This window comes from Haliotis asinina, chromosome 12 (genome assembly GCF_037392515.1).
Source record: "Haliotis asinina isolate JCU_RB_2024 chromosome 12, JCU_Hal_asi_v2, whole genome shotgun sequence".
Taxonomy (NCBI): Eukaryota; Metazoa; Mollusca; class Gastropoda; order Lepetellida; family Haliotidae; genus Haliotis; species Haliotis asinina.
The window spans coordinates 32,968,716-32,984,336 of NC_090291.1; the positions used below are offsets into that span (position 1 = coordinate 32,968,716).

Here is a 15,621-nt window from a genome sequence, read left to right on the forward strand (position 1 = left end):
GAAAGTGACCGAGATAAACAGCACGGTTCGGTTTATTTGTTAGTTAGTTACAAACAGGTTCGTTATAATCGTATTTGGCTGTAATAAATAAATAATCAACAGCAATAAAACAAGTCGTACATCTATGACACATCAACCGAGTATATACAGCCTGTTAACGACCTACATAAAACAACTGATTTAAAGCAAGCCCGTAAATCGTAAACTATAGGCAATATGGAATATTGCAATAATGCAATGATGGAATAATGGAAATTAAATCAGTTATACACATACCACAGGGGATGCAAATGGAAGAACCTCACCTTTTTAAGTTGCTGTGTGCATTGTCAAAAGCCAATACGACATCGTCGCACAATGACCTGGACTGGCAAGCGAAGTTGACGTAACTAATCGTTTATGTAGCTTATTGATACCTACCTGGTTGTCCGACTTCTTTTGTATGAGACCCCCGTGGTCCCGAGTGTGGTGATTTATCTTATTCAGTTGTTGGCAATAGACCATTTTGGTATTGTATTGTCCTGTATAGTTAAACTGTTTTAGATTTAATAACTAGTTTTACATTCTTCTCTGTGGTATTCTAGTTAGTTTTACTGTCCTTCGTTGAAAGGTTTTTACAATGCACCATTAATTGATATGCATTTTTATAATGAATTGTTCTCGTTACGATATGGCTGAAATATTGCCGATGTGACGATAAATTTTAATTCACTCACTCAGTCACTTGTATGAGACCTCTACTGTAATATCTACCTTTTATACTGGAGTCCCGTATTCTCGCGGTACTTACGGACATCGGCTGAAAAAAAATAATACAAACAGTTCTTTTCGTATGAATGCTTGGGTTTTCTTTACATGAAGATATTCCCCCTCTAATTTGCATCTATCAACTGCTTGATCCATCAGGTGTACTATCGCTCTTGAGCTCGATTAAAAACATGGCCGTCCGCCGCTTACTCTTCGAGGTGTCTCCCATTCTCGCGGCATAACGAGGAAGTAATGTTATGAAGTGTAAGGAAGAGGAATCCTGTCGGAAAGGGCGGGGAAAAGTTACAATTTTTCCAAGTTGGTTAAAACTCACGAATATTCGTTACATTGCAAAATTTTGATCATTCACAGACTTGGGCCACTTCCTAGTTACCGGTCATGATGTAAACAACCGCTAACTCGACAGAAAATGTGTTTACCGCGAGATTAGGAGACGGCCCGCTTATATATTAAAGTGTGTCGGGACAGGTGAAATGGTGTTACGGGTTTGTTGAATGCTGCTTTAGGTGCAACAGAAATTCTCGCATGGTTGGTTAACTCCCAAAACCGATGTTTGTGGCATATACGAAGGGCATCAAATATATAAAACTCAATCATTTAAATTTCATGCTTATAAAAGCCGGAAGATACGAGAATATGATGACCTGTGTATATATTAGATTGGTGATTTGTTATGGCTAAGAGCTGTCAATATGGCATTGGCCAAATGGAATATTCAGAATGTTTTGGAAAATAATTATTGAGAGGCAAGGGGCATTTACTGTTTGTGAAGAAAAGATGTTATTGTGAGACGATGTCGTATTGGCCCTTCACAACACACACACACACACACACACGCACACACGCACACACACACACTAAAACCTGATGCTCCTCCATTTGTATCACCTGTACAATGATCGATAGTACAAATAAAACGTCCGCAAAAACCGATCCCGGTGACATTTTCCTCATAGTATACATGGGAGTGGGCGACTCACGGTTTAGAAAGGTTACATTTAACGTTACATCGCCATTGCTTCTGCCATAAGGATTACGTCAAGCAATGAATACAAAGCAATGTCTAAGCTGTTTTAAATACCAGGGATAAGCAGCCAACAACCACAGTAGCACCACCTCGCGGGGGATTACAGCGGCCTCACCTTGTTGAATGATACTCAGTTGGATGGCTGCTGGTGGTTGTACACAAGCGAATATTCAAAATATATGGGTTACCATGAAACACTGGATGGTTTCCTCATGGGACAGTTGTGTTTGTATTTCTTTTTCGACTTTTTGACTAAATTATAAGTAATTCCAAGAATTCGTTTTTTACCCCTTTCTTCATAATGGGTTTTGTTTGTGCTGCTGTAAGCAAGCGCATATATTTTCAATCTCAGGAATGAGTTTGCATAGAACGCTGGTTGGGTACTCGCTGATTAGTTCGATAGGAACAACATGGACAATGATTTTACATACCTGGACTGTGTATTTGAAAATCGCCATTGTTAAAATCATTTCACCATATTTGAAACCAAACAAGTAATAGATTTACATATACATGTTGATATTTCACGGTGCAAAAAGTATTTGAAATTAACTAAAGGGCAAAAGAAACTTATCAATTTTAAATTAAAGTTTTCGCAATTGCAGATACTGCCATAAAGTCCGTGATTAAGTGAATTTCGTACTTGCATGAAAAATTCCCCAAATAGCATAAATGGGCTTAGCTGAATATACCCGAGCACAAATGTTGCATAAATACAGATGTGGAACAGTGCAACCATACAACATCAAGAAGAACATCACAGTAATGAGGACACTTTCACAGCCGAACGAGACTTTCAGAGCCATTGGTATGGCAGAAATGGGGACCTCACAACATCACGTTGCAGGAGTCCCGAGTTGCAGCAAAGCAAGCTTCAACGGATCAACAACTCATAGCTTCTTTTGGGGTTGATCATGTTGCTTTGCAGTGGGAGTCATCTCACAAACGTCGTTTGATTGTTATTTATATGTATTCCTATCGGAGGATTGCAGTCATATTCTTTTTTCCCATTTACTTCCGTAATTCCGATGGTTTGTTTCCTATCCTTTTCCACAAACATACCATTCTGAATGGCTTTTTTAAACATTGCACTTAGCAATTTCGCAGGTATGTGATGTCTATCTTTGAATTATAGAGTCTGCATCACGCAGTCAAATGACTGGCATGGACGTCTATCTATGCGTTCAGGATGCGATAACATGTATCAACAAAATCAGCTAATCTGACAGCACTACCCCTCTTATGAAAAGCATGGGTTGCACAAATCAATTTCAAATTTCCAATTCTTTACCGGTATCCAGGACTACTGAAACCATTTGTTCTAAGACTCCTTTTCCAGATCATCATGTCAGCAACACGAACTGACGCAGCTTGCCAACTCAGATTTGCGTGCGTCTTCTTTAAGGATCCTGTCATGTGAGTTGGACCACATTATCCATTATGTGATAAAATATGGGCAACTGCAAAGACACTTTGGCTAGATGCAACAAAGATGTTTAATTTTCCAGGGAAGCAGCCATCCTGGCAATTCAGATCAGATTGATAGTAGTAACACTATCCATGATTAACTTTGAGTTTGGGCAACAAACCAAATGTGATGGCCTGTAAAAATAACAACTGATACCACAGTCTGAAAGTACTACAGACTGATGAGCCCAAGACATCATATTAACTGAAAATAGTGTCAAACAAAATCAGTACTGGGGAGGCGACGATTTCAAATTTTTCAACTGCCTCCTCCTGGACTATTTGATAATGCCGGATTGGATTCATTGTTTCCATGAATTTATTAATGTTGCAGAAAATTCTAATTGCAGCATATGGTATATTCATTTAAGAGTGGAAGGTGTGTTTTAAAAACACTCTCAACGATGGAGCCAGCATGCGTCTCTAGGGAAGTAGAACGCCAACAACTGAAGGTAGATCACCATACTAGACACCATGGGGACTTTCAGTACCTTTGCTACCTGGCTTCGTGTCTAAATATATATGCCAGCAAAGAAAACTCCAGTAGTTAGGCATTGTTATTATGACAAAAAACAAAACAAAACAAAAAACCAAAACACAATGGATTTTAATTAGGTTACAACGGAACAGGAGTAATAATAATATTTAAATACATTTCAAATGGCAAAACTAGCAATGAGAGAAGAGACTTTGTCAATTGTATATTAAATTGTCCTGTTGTCATAAATAATCAGAAACAATACGACCAAATCCCCTTTCAAAAGAATATGCAACCAAAAAACATTTCCATCTACTGGCGATATGAGATAATACATACACTTGTGTATGTGCAAATTCATAAGTTACAAAGAATATGAGTTAGTCTCTTGAAAAAGGAATGCAATGATTTCAGGATCTCACACTCATCGGTCTGTTTCTTGCCACCATCGATCAGTAACATATGATAGAAATTCTTCCAGGTTACACAAGTTTGAATGTTGGATAGTAGTGCGACAGGTAGTGTTAACCAAACATTTTTTTAGTTTTATATCATCTGTTCGTTGTCTAAATCGTGTATGTTCATCCTACGTGACACTCTATGATATATCGTTGTCAATTCTATTTTGATGGATTTTTTCCGCGAAACGGGTAGAGGGAACATAGTGAGCTAATTGTCAACCACTGAAGCGATCAATGAACTGTTCAAACTTCACTACTATTCCTTGACAACAAAATAGTTTTGTCCTTCATCAAGTTTAGACAAATACACAACACAATGGACGGTGTTATGAGTGTGGTTACAACATACTTTATTATCCGTAAACAACATGTATACATGGATTGGATTGGTGAAAAAATTCATGTACATACTTACTAATAAAAGACGTAAGGTGATTAATGTTTGACTAGCATAGATGCCAAAATTGTTTGATTAACATTTGCAGTTTCTACATATAATACAATTCGGTATCAAATCTGATTTGAGCTTTTATTTCAGTTTGTATAAGTGGCATTCAAATTGATCTCAAAATTAATAGGCATTGGCATATATTTATATTGCTCAGTACTCATCACAAAATGAGCTAGACTTAAACAATCTGAATGGGAAAACATGTCTATAGGATATACGTCACAAGGTCAAATATTATAAGTAAAAAGGTACGTTTGTAATGGGCAGTCCGGAACTCAAGAAAAGTTAATCCATCCCGTGTCTGTTCATATACGATGCCCGAATTACCCTTTTGGCAGGGCCCCAGGAACTGTTCGGTTTCAAGGACTTCTTTAATCTCTGTAAAGTGCAAGCATAAGCCAAACCTTTGAAAAGATTAGGATAAATTTTACAAATTGTCCAAATAAACTAACGCGTTTGTCTTGCAGTCTTGTCTCACTTTGCGATTGTGCGGTAATAACCCCCTGTTATTAACCGACCTGTCCACGTTTTACTTAAGGGCACTATATCGCACCCTTTCATGCAGCAGTTCTAAATCAACCACATCTAATGAAACCTTTTCTTTACATATCTGGCTGTTTGCACTACAAATATTACTTAATTAAGAATGTGTAAGAACCTGCACTATACTGCCTTCCTCTCTGTAGATGGCCACAAACATCATCACAACCAATGGTATACATGGAATAGCTGCTAGACACCACCCAACAGACGCAGAGAAGTCGGGATAAACGTATCTACCGTATGTTGGAGGCTGGTACTGGACCAGAGTGAAGATGAATATTGTCTGAAACGACAAAGGAAATGTGAAATGTCAACGACAGTGACTTTGAAAAGTCAACGCCAATGAAACGACAAAGTTAAACACCAACGTCAGTGAAACGGCAAAGTTAATGTGAAACCCCAATGCCAGTGAAACGATTCTGAAACATGATACAGTAAACTTTCTCAAAACGCCCATAAAAATCCTCCAGGTAATAATATAAGGTATCCTTACCAAAAGTATTGCGGGTGTAATGTAAGACCAGGTGATTCTGAAGAACAGTGGAGCTGGTCTCCCTAACATCAGTTCAATGTCGGCACTGACTCGATCTACTCCTGAAACGACAAACAACACCAAACACTTTCCATGAGTTGCGTAAGGAACGTTATGTAAAGTTACATTTGAAAGAGTGGAAAATTAAATCCTTCCCATTATAGGTTTGCATTTCTGACGATGGCGCCTTAGTCATGTACACAAACGGTATTTGCATTGAATATCTGCCAACATATGTTTTGATGAACATTTGTAATCATTTGGTTAAAGAAAACCGAATGAAGACCATTCATCGTGTTATGGCAAAACGCCATACAGTTTGCAAGAAGTGCTAAATACCAAGTTTGATGTAGAGGTGAAAACACTTTTGTGTTTTTTCTTGATCGTTCTCGTTCACACATGACGTGAATAACCAGATTTCATTCTTAGAGAATGTACGTTATTGGGACACATTCCAAACGTTGCAGTTAGCTATACTCACGGAAAAGTATTGCAAATAACTACGATTTTAACCTCCATTTAACCATCCTCATGGATATATATGTTACAGTCAGTCTGTAAAATCAAACGGTTGGCAAATGTCGAAGTCACTGAAATTTAAGGGTCACAAGGAAGGGTGACCTGGTCGGACGAAAGTCCATTTCTGTTGTCAGTGACTGATTGCCGAGCTCATGGTTGTCCTCACAGAAACAGTGCATACGGAATGTAATGAAGCAAGTACTGTTTGAGAGCAACAAGAAGCGATAGTCTTACAGAGCATGTCTGGGACGTTACGTGTAGAAAAATCCCCCGATACAGAATCTTTAGCAATTGGAAAAAGCCCTCCATCAAACTCTCACTGCACGCCAGAAACTCGAGAGATGACCATTAATTAAAGTGAAGTTTCGATAAGTACCATTGCTAAGGTTAATGGTGACATACTGATACAGTGAAAGAGAGGCGTTTTTATCTTCATGTGTATATTGACATACATTGGAAACATCACATTTTGTACACTTTCCCCAAACTGTAAGCGGATGACTGCCATAACCCTGTACTTGAATGACATCCCCCATTTGTTGAAATGTTTACATACTTCACTCTGTGTTCTGGAAACATTCCCAATGATGATATTACCATGTTTCATTGCGACTGGACCCGTGAAGGTCCGGGGTAGAATAGGCCTTCAGCAACCCATGCTTGCCATGAAAGGCGACAATGCTTGTCGTAAGAGGCGACTAACGGGATCAGGTGAACAGGCTCGCTGACTTGGTTGACACATGTCATCGGTTCCCAATTGCGCAGATCGATGCTCATGTCGTTGATCACTGGATTGTCTGGTCCAGACTCTATTATTTACAGACCGCCGCCTTATAGCTGGAATATTGCTGAGTGCGGCGTAAAACGAAACTCACCCACTCACCAAACTATAAGTTTTATGAGTTTTTTTCGGACAAGATGAAAGTCCATATCTATCAGCCTTACCATATATCCATGCAAGGATTATGCACTCTAAAAGACCGCCTAAGATCAGGATGATAATTCCAAAGTACCAGTCAACCAATTGGAAAACATACATTCCACCCTGTAAAAGAATTAAGTTAGACGTTGCTCAAGAACATATTTGTAGCACTGGAAGAGTCCATAATGTAACAGCACGCTTTAGCTAAGTAACGGTTTAAGGTTCTGCACCGAAAGTTGTCCTGTGCAATAAAGAATGACTGAGATTGTGAGTATGCTTTTACGCAACATTTAGTAATATTCCAGAACATCAGGGGACACCTGATATAGGCTGCACACATTATACCCACGAGGCAAATCGAACGTGTCACGAGCGAACGCTTTAACCACTAACCTACCCAACATTCCTGCCACAAAGAAGTGAGCGAATATTGCATAAGGCCACATCAGCAATGTTGCAGTTATTAAGGCGAGCTATGAAGAAGTTGTTATCCATTAGTCGTATCCTTCATTGTATTTCTCACCAACTTGACGCCGATCAAACGATTATTGTTATTAGGGGGAAATATACTTTATATCTTAATAAAATGCAAATGCCCTTGTAATATAACAAAAAAAAGAGACTGTACTAACAATCATGTTACCTCAGTGACGAATATGAGACCAATGAGGAATGATACAGCACAAAACACGGCATTTACTGACATTCGCCACTTCATCAGAAAAGGATACTCATCCAAGATGGCTGATATGACAGTCTCCACCATCGCAAACTGTGGAATGTAAACGTGGTTGTCTTTCCTTTACGGTCGTTCATTATCACATATTCATTCACTGATAATGTTCAGGAATGATTTACGGCTGAACAACTTATTCAGTATTCCTACAACGGCCATGTTACAAGGTACTCTCAAGTTCATATAGTAAGTCTTGTCACATTTATCATGTGGAGATCCGAGTTAGAATCAGTCGTGAACAAAGCATGCTTGAAGTAAGAAGCGACAAACGGGATCGGGAAATGCTGACGTGGTTCACATATCGCATTCTAATTGCGTAAATCGATGCTCACAATGTCAGTCTCTCGATTGTTTGGTCCAGACTCAATTATTTATAGAACCCCTCCGTTATGTAGTTCTGGAAATATGTATATAAATATCGACTGTGGACCAGACAATCCAGTGACTGACATCATGAGCATAGATCTGCATAGTTGAGATTCAAGAGCATGTATTAAACGAGTCATAGAGTTTGACCAACAGATACCAATCCGTGGCAGTAGCATATTCTTGCTTGAACATTGCTAACATATATTTTTTCTTACCAGTGAATCCAGTGTCAAGATAAACAGCAAAATGAAGAACATGAAACTCCACACCTGGGGAAACGGAAGTTGGGCCAAGGCTTCTGGGTAAACAACGAAACCAAGCCCCGGGCCTATGGAGTAAATAAACGTTACTGGTTCTAATTGTAAACAACATTGTAGATTTAATAACTTTCCATCAAATTTCAAGGTACAAGTTTTTAGCATTACAGTAAAATTTTAACATAGTCAGAATCTTAATCTGAATAATGGTATGCCATGTTATATGTGAACTTCATTTTAAAATCAACAGAATTATCATGTACCCGAGGACAAGACATCTGTGATGGGGACATCAGCTTCATGAGCAATAAATCCAAGCACGGAGAATGTCACCACACCAGCAAATATGCTTGTTCCTCCACAAACCATAGTACAGATGATCGAATTCCTTTAACAAATTTATGAGTAAACTTAATACAAACATTGAAATACATGGGCATTCATTTGCTGCAAACACACGAATGCACCGTCACCTTAGGCGACCTTCAAACTTTAATATACGAAGGCGCCGAAGATGAATGACAACAATCTTTAAATGATTGAGTGCAATCGAATATATATGCCCCAACCCCCTCCCAGTAAATCCACACAAAAACAATCCCGAATCCTTCATAACAAAAGCACTCAAAAGCATTGAGAACATGGTACGATTTGAACATGCATTACTGAAGAAATATCGATAAAATATAAACTATAAATGGCAATAGACGGAATATGATTGCCAAACACCTTTTTCATTTACATTTCGCTTTTGGAGAATGTACGGCACTGCCTAGACACGAGTTTGAATCCTTCTGGCCAAAAGATCTTTGAAAAAAGTCTCAGAAAAAATATATGTGACAAGATCATGGTTTAACCTCTGCCTGCATCTGTACGTTTATGCCGACGTAATATCACTACAATCTTCTGATTGTATCGATATATGTGAAAGTGATATGTTACCTGAGACAGTTAGCATGAAACGGGTTAAAGCTAGCCATTGATATAATGCCTCCCCACGCTGGTCCGAGCGAAAAGAACACCTGTACACATGCTTCAAGCCACACCTGCAACAGTTGGTGGGAATTCAGACGTTTGTATCCTCTCGAATTTATACCATCAGAAACGTATTTCCGCTTCCGCGTGAAGACATTTGTACGGCTCACGTCAAAATGACATATCATCGCACCAATCACATCGTCGTTCACAAGACTGGGAGAATTGAAGTCGGAATGTGTTTTGCAAACAAGAACATGGCAACACGGGACAGTTCGATTGCGTGTTTCGGGAAGAGCCCGTCAAAAACATGGTCTAATTCTTTTTTTCTGTTTATAAGCATTTCAAACGGAAGAGACTTTCATTAGCTGGATCTCTGTCTCCAGAACATTTCAATTTTCAGTTGCAGCCGGGAAACAAACTCCCAAGTTTGAAACCAGTATCACGATTAAGTTGCTTTCTGATTGGTCAAAGCTTTCGAAAGACCGTTCTCGCCGATCCTGGAATAGAGTGCAGCGGAAGCGATTTTAATCAGTTGTTTCGAATTTATTATCATGAGTTGATATCAAGTACAAACGTTTTCCGATATTCCGAAAACTTATCATTTAATCATGACATGAATATAATGAATACACAATGACATTTTAAAAGCGCTCAAATGTAATACGTTATATTTAGAATTTCTTAGCTATATTCAGTGTGTGAGTGAGTGAGTTGGGTTATTCGCCGCTTTTAGGAATATTCCATCAATGCCACCGCGGGAGACAACAGAAATGGGTTTCACACATTGTATCCATGACGGGAATCGAACCCGGACCTTAGACGTGACATGCGAACGTTCAAACCTCTGGGCTTGATCACGCCCCGAGATTTACTGGGAAATGTAATCCTTAATAACATGCGTTATAAAGGGTAAACGTGCCTTGACCATCAAATTAATGTTTACCTGTATTTGCAGTAATTTGCTGAAATCCGGGGTGATGAAAACCTGAGCGCCATACAGTCCTCCAGGTAAGGTTAAAATACGGATGAGGAGGACGCTGAGGAAAACGTACGGTAGTGTTGCCGTGACGTACACAACCTTTGGGGAAAGCGTTGAAATAGTTTCATTTAATTTACTCAGCAATACTCCTAAATCATGACAACACATCTAACGTTTTATACTTCATACGAAGTCACTTTCAGACCGACATCGATGAGCTGATGATGGGTCATGCTAGTATGTTCAAAGTAAAATGTCAGTTAGCTGGCTTTACAAAAATGGATTTTGTGGGGGTTAGTACACGCACAGGAGAAAACAAAAATAAATAAACTCAAAAACACATCTATGTTAACTTTCAAACATGCAGAAATAAAGCAAAACAAGCTTCAAACACAAACGCTCATGCAAACATTCACAAACATAAATGAGTGAGTGAGTGAGTTTAGTTTTACACCGCACTCAGCAATATTCAGGCTATGTGGCGGCGGTCTGTAAATAATCGAGACTGGACCAGACAATCCAGTGATCAACAACATGAGCATCGATCTGCGCAATTGGGAACCGATGACATGTGTCAACCAAGTCAGCGAGCCTGACCACCCAATCCCGTTAGTCGCCTCTCACGACAAGCATTGTCGCCTTTTATGGCAAGCATGGGTTGCTGAAGGCCTATTCTACCCCGGACCTTCACGGGTCTTCAAACTTAGAAGGAATTAAAACGCTTGGTGTCCACGGCGTGATAAGAGATAAAACATAAACACTTCTAGAATACCAAAAACCGTCGCGTTACTTCCTCGAATTCCAGTACATATTTACTCTTGTATATAGAAGAATAATTACAGCTCCAAGACCCGAGCTCTAGTCCCAGACTTGGTTGTCGTCAGTGATACATCTTGCTAAACACTCACATTTCATTCACATTTATCGACAGTTCCTGCTTACCTTGCCGATAGTTACAACGCCCTTGACAATGCAGCCGAATATCACTAGATATGAAGCAAAGAGACACAGGGCCAATTCCCACTTGATACTACCAAGTTGATCCAATCCCGAACTGATTCCAAGAACCTTGTACCTGAATATGTATCACAATGGGATACTCTTTGTAACTACCCATGAAAGTAGTAGTGCGTATGTAAGTGAAAGTGAGTGAGTGAGTGAGTATGGCTTGAGGTCCTTTCTGAAAATAATCCAGCAAAATAAGGGCTGGAAACACCAGAGCTGGGATCTATGCATTGCATGTATGAAATGTGATGATGAAAGAGAAACAAAGCTTCATGATGTGCAGGTCATGCCTTTGATCCTGTTCCAGGTCATCACTTGACGAGGATGTGTCTGCTTGACATGCATCGGGCCAAGGGTTTGTAGAGACAAATGCATCAATAATTTCCTTAGGTACAAATAGACCATGTAGATCATATATAAGAGTCATGGTCAAACTCATGCAGTGAGTGAGTGAATTTAGTTTTACGCAATGTTACTCAGCAATATTCCACCTATATGACGGAGATTTGTAAATAATGGAATATGGACCAGACACTCCAGTGATCATCAGCGTGAGCATTGATCTGCGCAATCGGTAACCCGTGACCTGTGTCAACCAAGTCAGCAAGCTTGACCACCTGATCCCGTTAGTCGCCTCTTACGACAAGCATAGTCACCTTTTATGGGGCAAGCATGGGTTGCTGAAGGCCTATACTACCCCCGGGACCTTCACGGGTCCTCCATCAACGGAGCTGGCAGGCAATAATGTTTCTACATGTTCTTGTGCGTTGCTGAAGACCATTGCTACAGGATCTTCATAGGTCTCAGAAATGTGAACACGTAGACGATTACAATGGACAGAGGGGTCGACCATGCACACATGCGCCTGATAAGTCACAGGTCATACAACGAAACCATAAAAAATCAATACACGTATTCAAAATAACCTTCACACTCATAAAATATCAGAATATGTTCAACAACGAAATATGTGTAAATGTAAAATTATAATACATACTGCCAGAATTCTTCAGCTGAAGTGTGAGATAATGTGTCGTTTCGCAACCACACACCTTCGCCAAATTCTCTGGTACCATTGTGTAACAGGAGAGATGAGACGTTGTCTGAATGCGAAAGGCAGATAAACCAACATGCATATGGAAAGAGTTCTGTTTGGTCATCTGGATAAGGCATCTGACCTTGGATCACAATTTCCGTGGTTTGAATCCCATTCTCTGGACTCCTAAATGTTATCACTGCTTTTAATACGGATGGTGCATTTCTATATGCTTCTGTAAATTCATGTTTTATCTAAAGAAGTACAGCACATGTTTCTGATATGAAATGTTTGGGTTTGTTAAGTTAACTTGAACAAAGGCCTACCTAATGATAGATGAGGGAGTGGGTTCACTTGAATGTCGGATATTGTGATACTTGATGATTTGTCCAGTTAATGTCTGAGAATACCTAAAATGATGCAGCTATATGTCTTTGTGGTGAAATCAATCGTGCAGACAACCGTAATCACGACGAACAGGAATTTCGACAAAACGTTATAGACCTCTTAGCTGTGAGATAATTTGGCACAACCCTCGCACACGTACCCTCCGTATTATGTATGAATGAAAACACATATACACACCATGTCATGACTAAAAGTGTCTTAACTTGATAATAATTCAAATATGTACTCGGTAACCGTTTGTTATATCATACGTTCGGTGAATCTTGGCGACAACACTTTCACACGTCTAACACAGGACTCGGTGTTCCAGGACTTTCCACATTCTGACCAGGGAAGGACGGTGTTGCAGGAGACGAGACTGTAGTAGGTCATCCATGCACAGTTGACAGTGAGGTACACAGTAGAACCGCCGGACATGATCAGCATGCCGATTCCAAGACCTGGCATAGCCATCAAAATACATTGACAGTATCACAAATTATTTTGAGATCCTACCGTGGATTCTAATATCAATATTATCATTGTGTGTATTGCATCTAAACCAACGTCTTCAGAAACAGGTCTGACTTCAACGAATAGTGAGTGAATGAGTTTATTTTTACTCCGCACCCAGCAACATTGCAGCTTTATGACGGCGGCCTGGAAATAATCGGGTCTGGACCAGACAATCCACTGATCAACAGCATGAGCATCTGAGCAATTGGGAACCGATGACAGGTGTCAACCAAGTCAGCAAGCCGATCCCGTTATTTCTCCTTTTGTTGTTGAAGACCTTTTATACCCCGGATACTCAAATGTCTCGACGGACAGTGCATGTGATGGTATAGTAGAACATAGGAATTATACGATTCAATATCTATACCGACAATTTTTTTTAACTTGTGTTATCAATCACAAACAGAGAAAGGTTTGTGTCAGTGTTGTTAAGAACCTGAGGCGTTACAGAACAGCCCAGTGTTACATAATCAACTATCTTGACCTACATAATTAACGACCTTGAAGTATAAATGTAATTCTTTATGTTGTTTATGTAAATTGAAGCACTGTCACTCCATGACTCCAAGTATGTTATGCCTATTATATCAAAGAATACTGTTAGTAAAGATAATCAAAATGGCTGACAAAATTGACCAGTTCATCAAGTTTCCACAGTTGATATTTCGGGAGCAGGAACATACCTTTCATTAAAGGACACACGTTCCACACATGGGCTGCGCTTTTCCCGTGAAACTGACCAAAGGCAGCTTCCAGGAAAAACACTGGCAGCCCGCAAAGCATCATGCACGCGATGTAGGGAATGACGAATGCGCCTGCATACAAAACAAATGAGAGTGAATTAAGTGCCTTTTAACAGCATTCAAGCAATATCATGGCTGGAGACACCAGAAATGGACATACATTGCACCCATGTGGGAATCGAAGACACGTGAACTCATTAACGTGTTAAATACATATATTACGCCAAAGCATAATTTTTCTCTTCTTGGAGCTAAGATAGCCGTACGTTAATGTTAATATATGCCATTTAAGACCATCTTAGCACTTTTGAGTTTCGAAAACCTGTGTCCTGAAACTTAAATTCATCTTATGGATCAAATAAACTTGTTTCGATTGAGCATAAATTCTTATTCACATACACACAGAACCAGAACGGATATACAATTTGGTGTCAGTTTGGTGCCTATTTCTTGTCTAAACCCTATACACTCAGAATGTAATTTTATAGGTATTATCTCTACAAGTCACTCACAAGTACACCATTATCAATTGTATTATTTTACAATGCTGGCTATAAGCCACAAAGTTTCGTATATTATAACAATCTGGCGTGAAGTTATCGTAATGCTTTTATATTACCTCCACCGTTAACATTGCAGAGGTATTGAAATCGCAACACGTTCGAAGGGCCGACTGAGTAGCCAATAAGAGACAGCAGATAATCGATCTGTGATCCCCACGTCCCTCGCTTGTCTTTCTCTGCATCGTTGTTAGAACGGCTATTTTCGCCTGAATCAGAAACGGGGGCCATTTCAATACCCCGTGGTCCGTCTTTCCCATGAACATCCATCTGACAAAACACACAAGGAATACATGTACACATGGGAAAGTTCGAAAAGAATTATGTTTGATTATTTCTTCTTTAACACCGCGCTTAGCAATATTCCAGCTATGCTTCGGTGGTCTGTGAATAATTGAATCTGGACCAGATAATCCAGTGATGGAAATGCGACCCATAATAACAATCACTCAAAAGTATTAACATTGTGACTCGAATAATAATTATGACTTAATCATGAATACAATTTACAACTTCACAACTTGGATTCGATGACACGCGTCAACCAAGTCAGCGAGTCTGACGACTCGATCCCGTTAGTCGCCTCTTACAACAGGTTTGTGTTGCTATGTGTGTTTGTGTTGCTATGTGTGATTGTGTTGCTATGTGTGTTTGTGTTGTTATGTACCTGGCGTACCATGGATCAAAGAATAAAGTTTACCATCAGTTCTTGGAGCTGGATACTGGTGTAAAAGTTGAAGAAATAAACATTTGACAGAATTATACTTGTCTGAGAACACAAGCAAATCATATGTATTGATACGATTCCAAGCATATATACTCTAAGCATAGTCGGGCATGTTTCACCCAATCACCACAGGATTCTGGCACATATGATGGCCCTGGTG

The 15,621-nt window shown here is 39.5% G+C and overlaps 1 protein-coding gene across 1 annotated transcript; it reads right to left on the minus strand.

The window, feature by feature from the left end:
• Nucleotides 1-4,937: 4,937 nt before the first annotated feature.
• LOC137257474 (sodium- and chloride-dependent glycine transporter 1-like) lies at nucleotides 4,938-14,971 on the minus strand. The gene is made up of 14 exons (XM_067794805.1): nucleotides 14,794-14,971; nucleotides 14,115-14,246; nucleotides 13,188-13,376; nucleotides 12,490-12,595; nucleotides 11,430-11,562; nucleotides 10,452-10,586; nucleotides 9,473-9,576; nucleotides 8,794-8,918; nucleotides 8,489-8,601; nucleotides 7,812-7,940; nucleotides 7,192-7,291; nucleotides 5,689-5,789; nucleotides 5,311-5,478; nucleotides 4,938-5,030 (listed from the first exon to the last, which is right to left on the minus strand). The coding sequence occupies exons 1-14, from the start codon at nucleotides 14,963-14,965 to the stop codon at nucleotides 4,938-4,940; spliced, it is 1,800 nt and encodes a 599-aa protein (XP_067650906.1). The 5' UTR covers nucleotides 14,966-14,971.
• Between the last annotated feature and the right edge of the window lie 650 nt (nucleotides 14,972-15,621).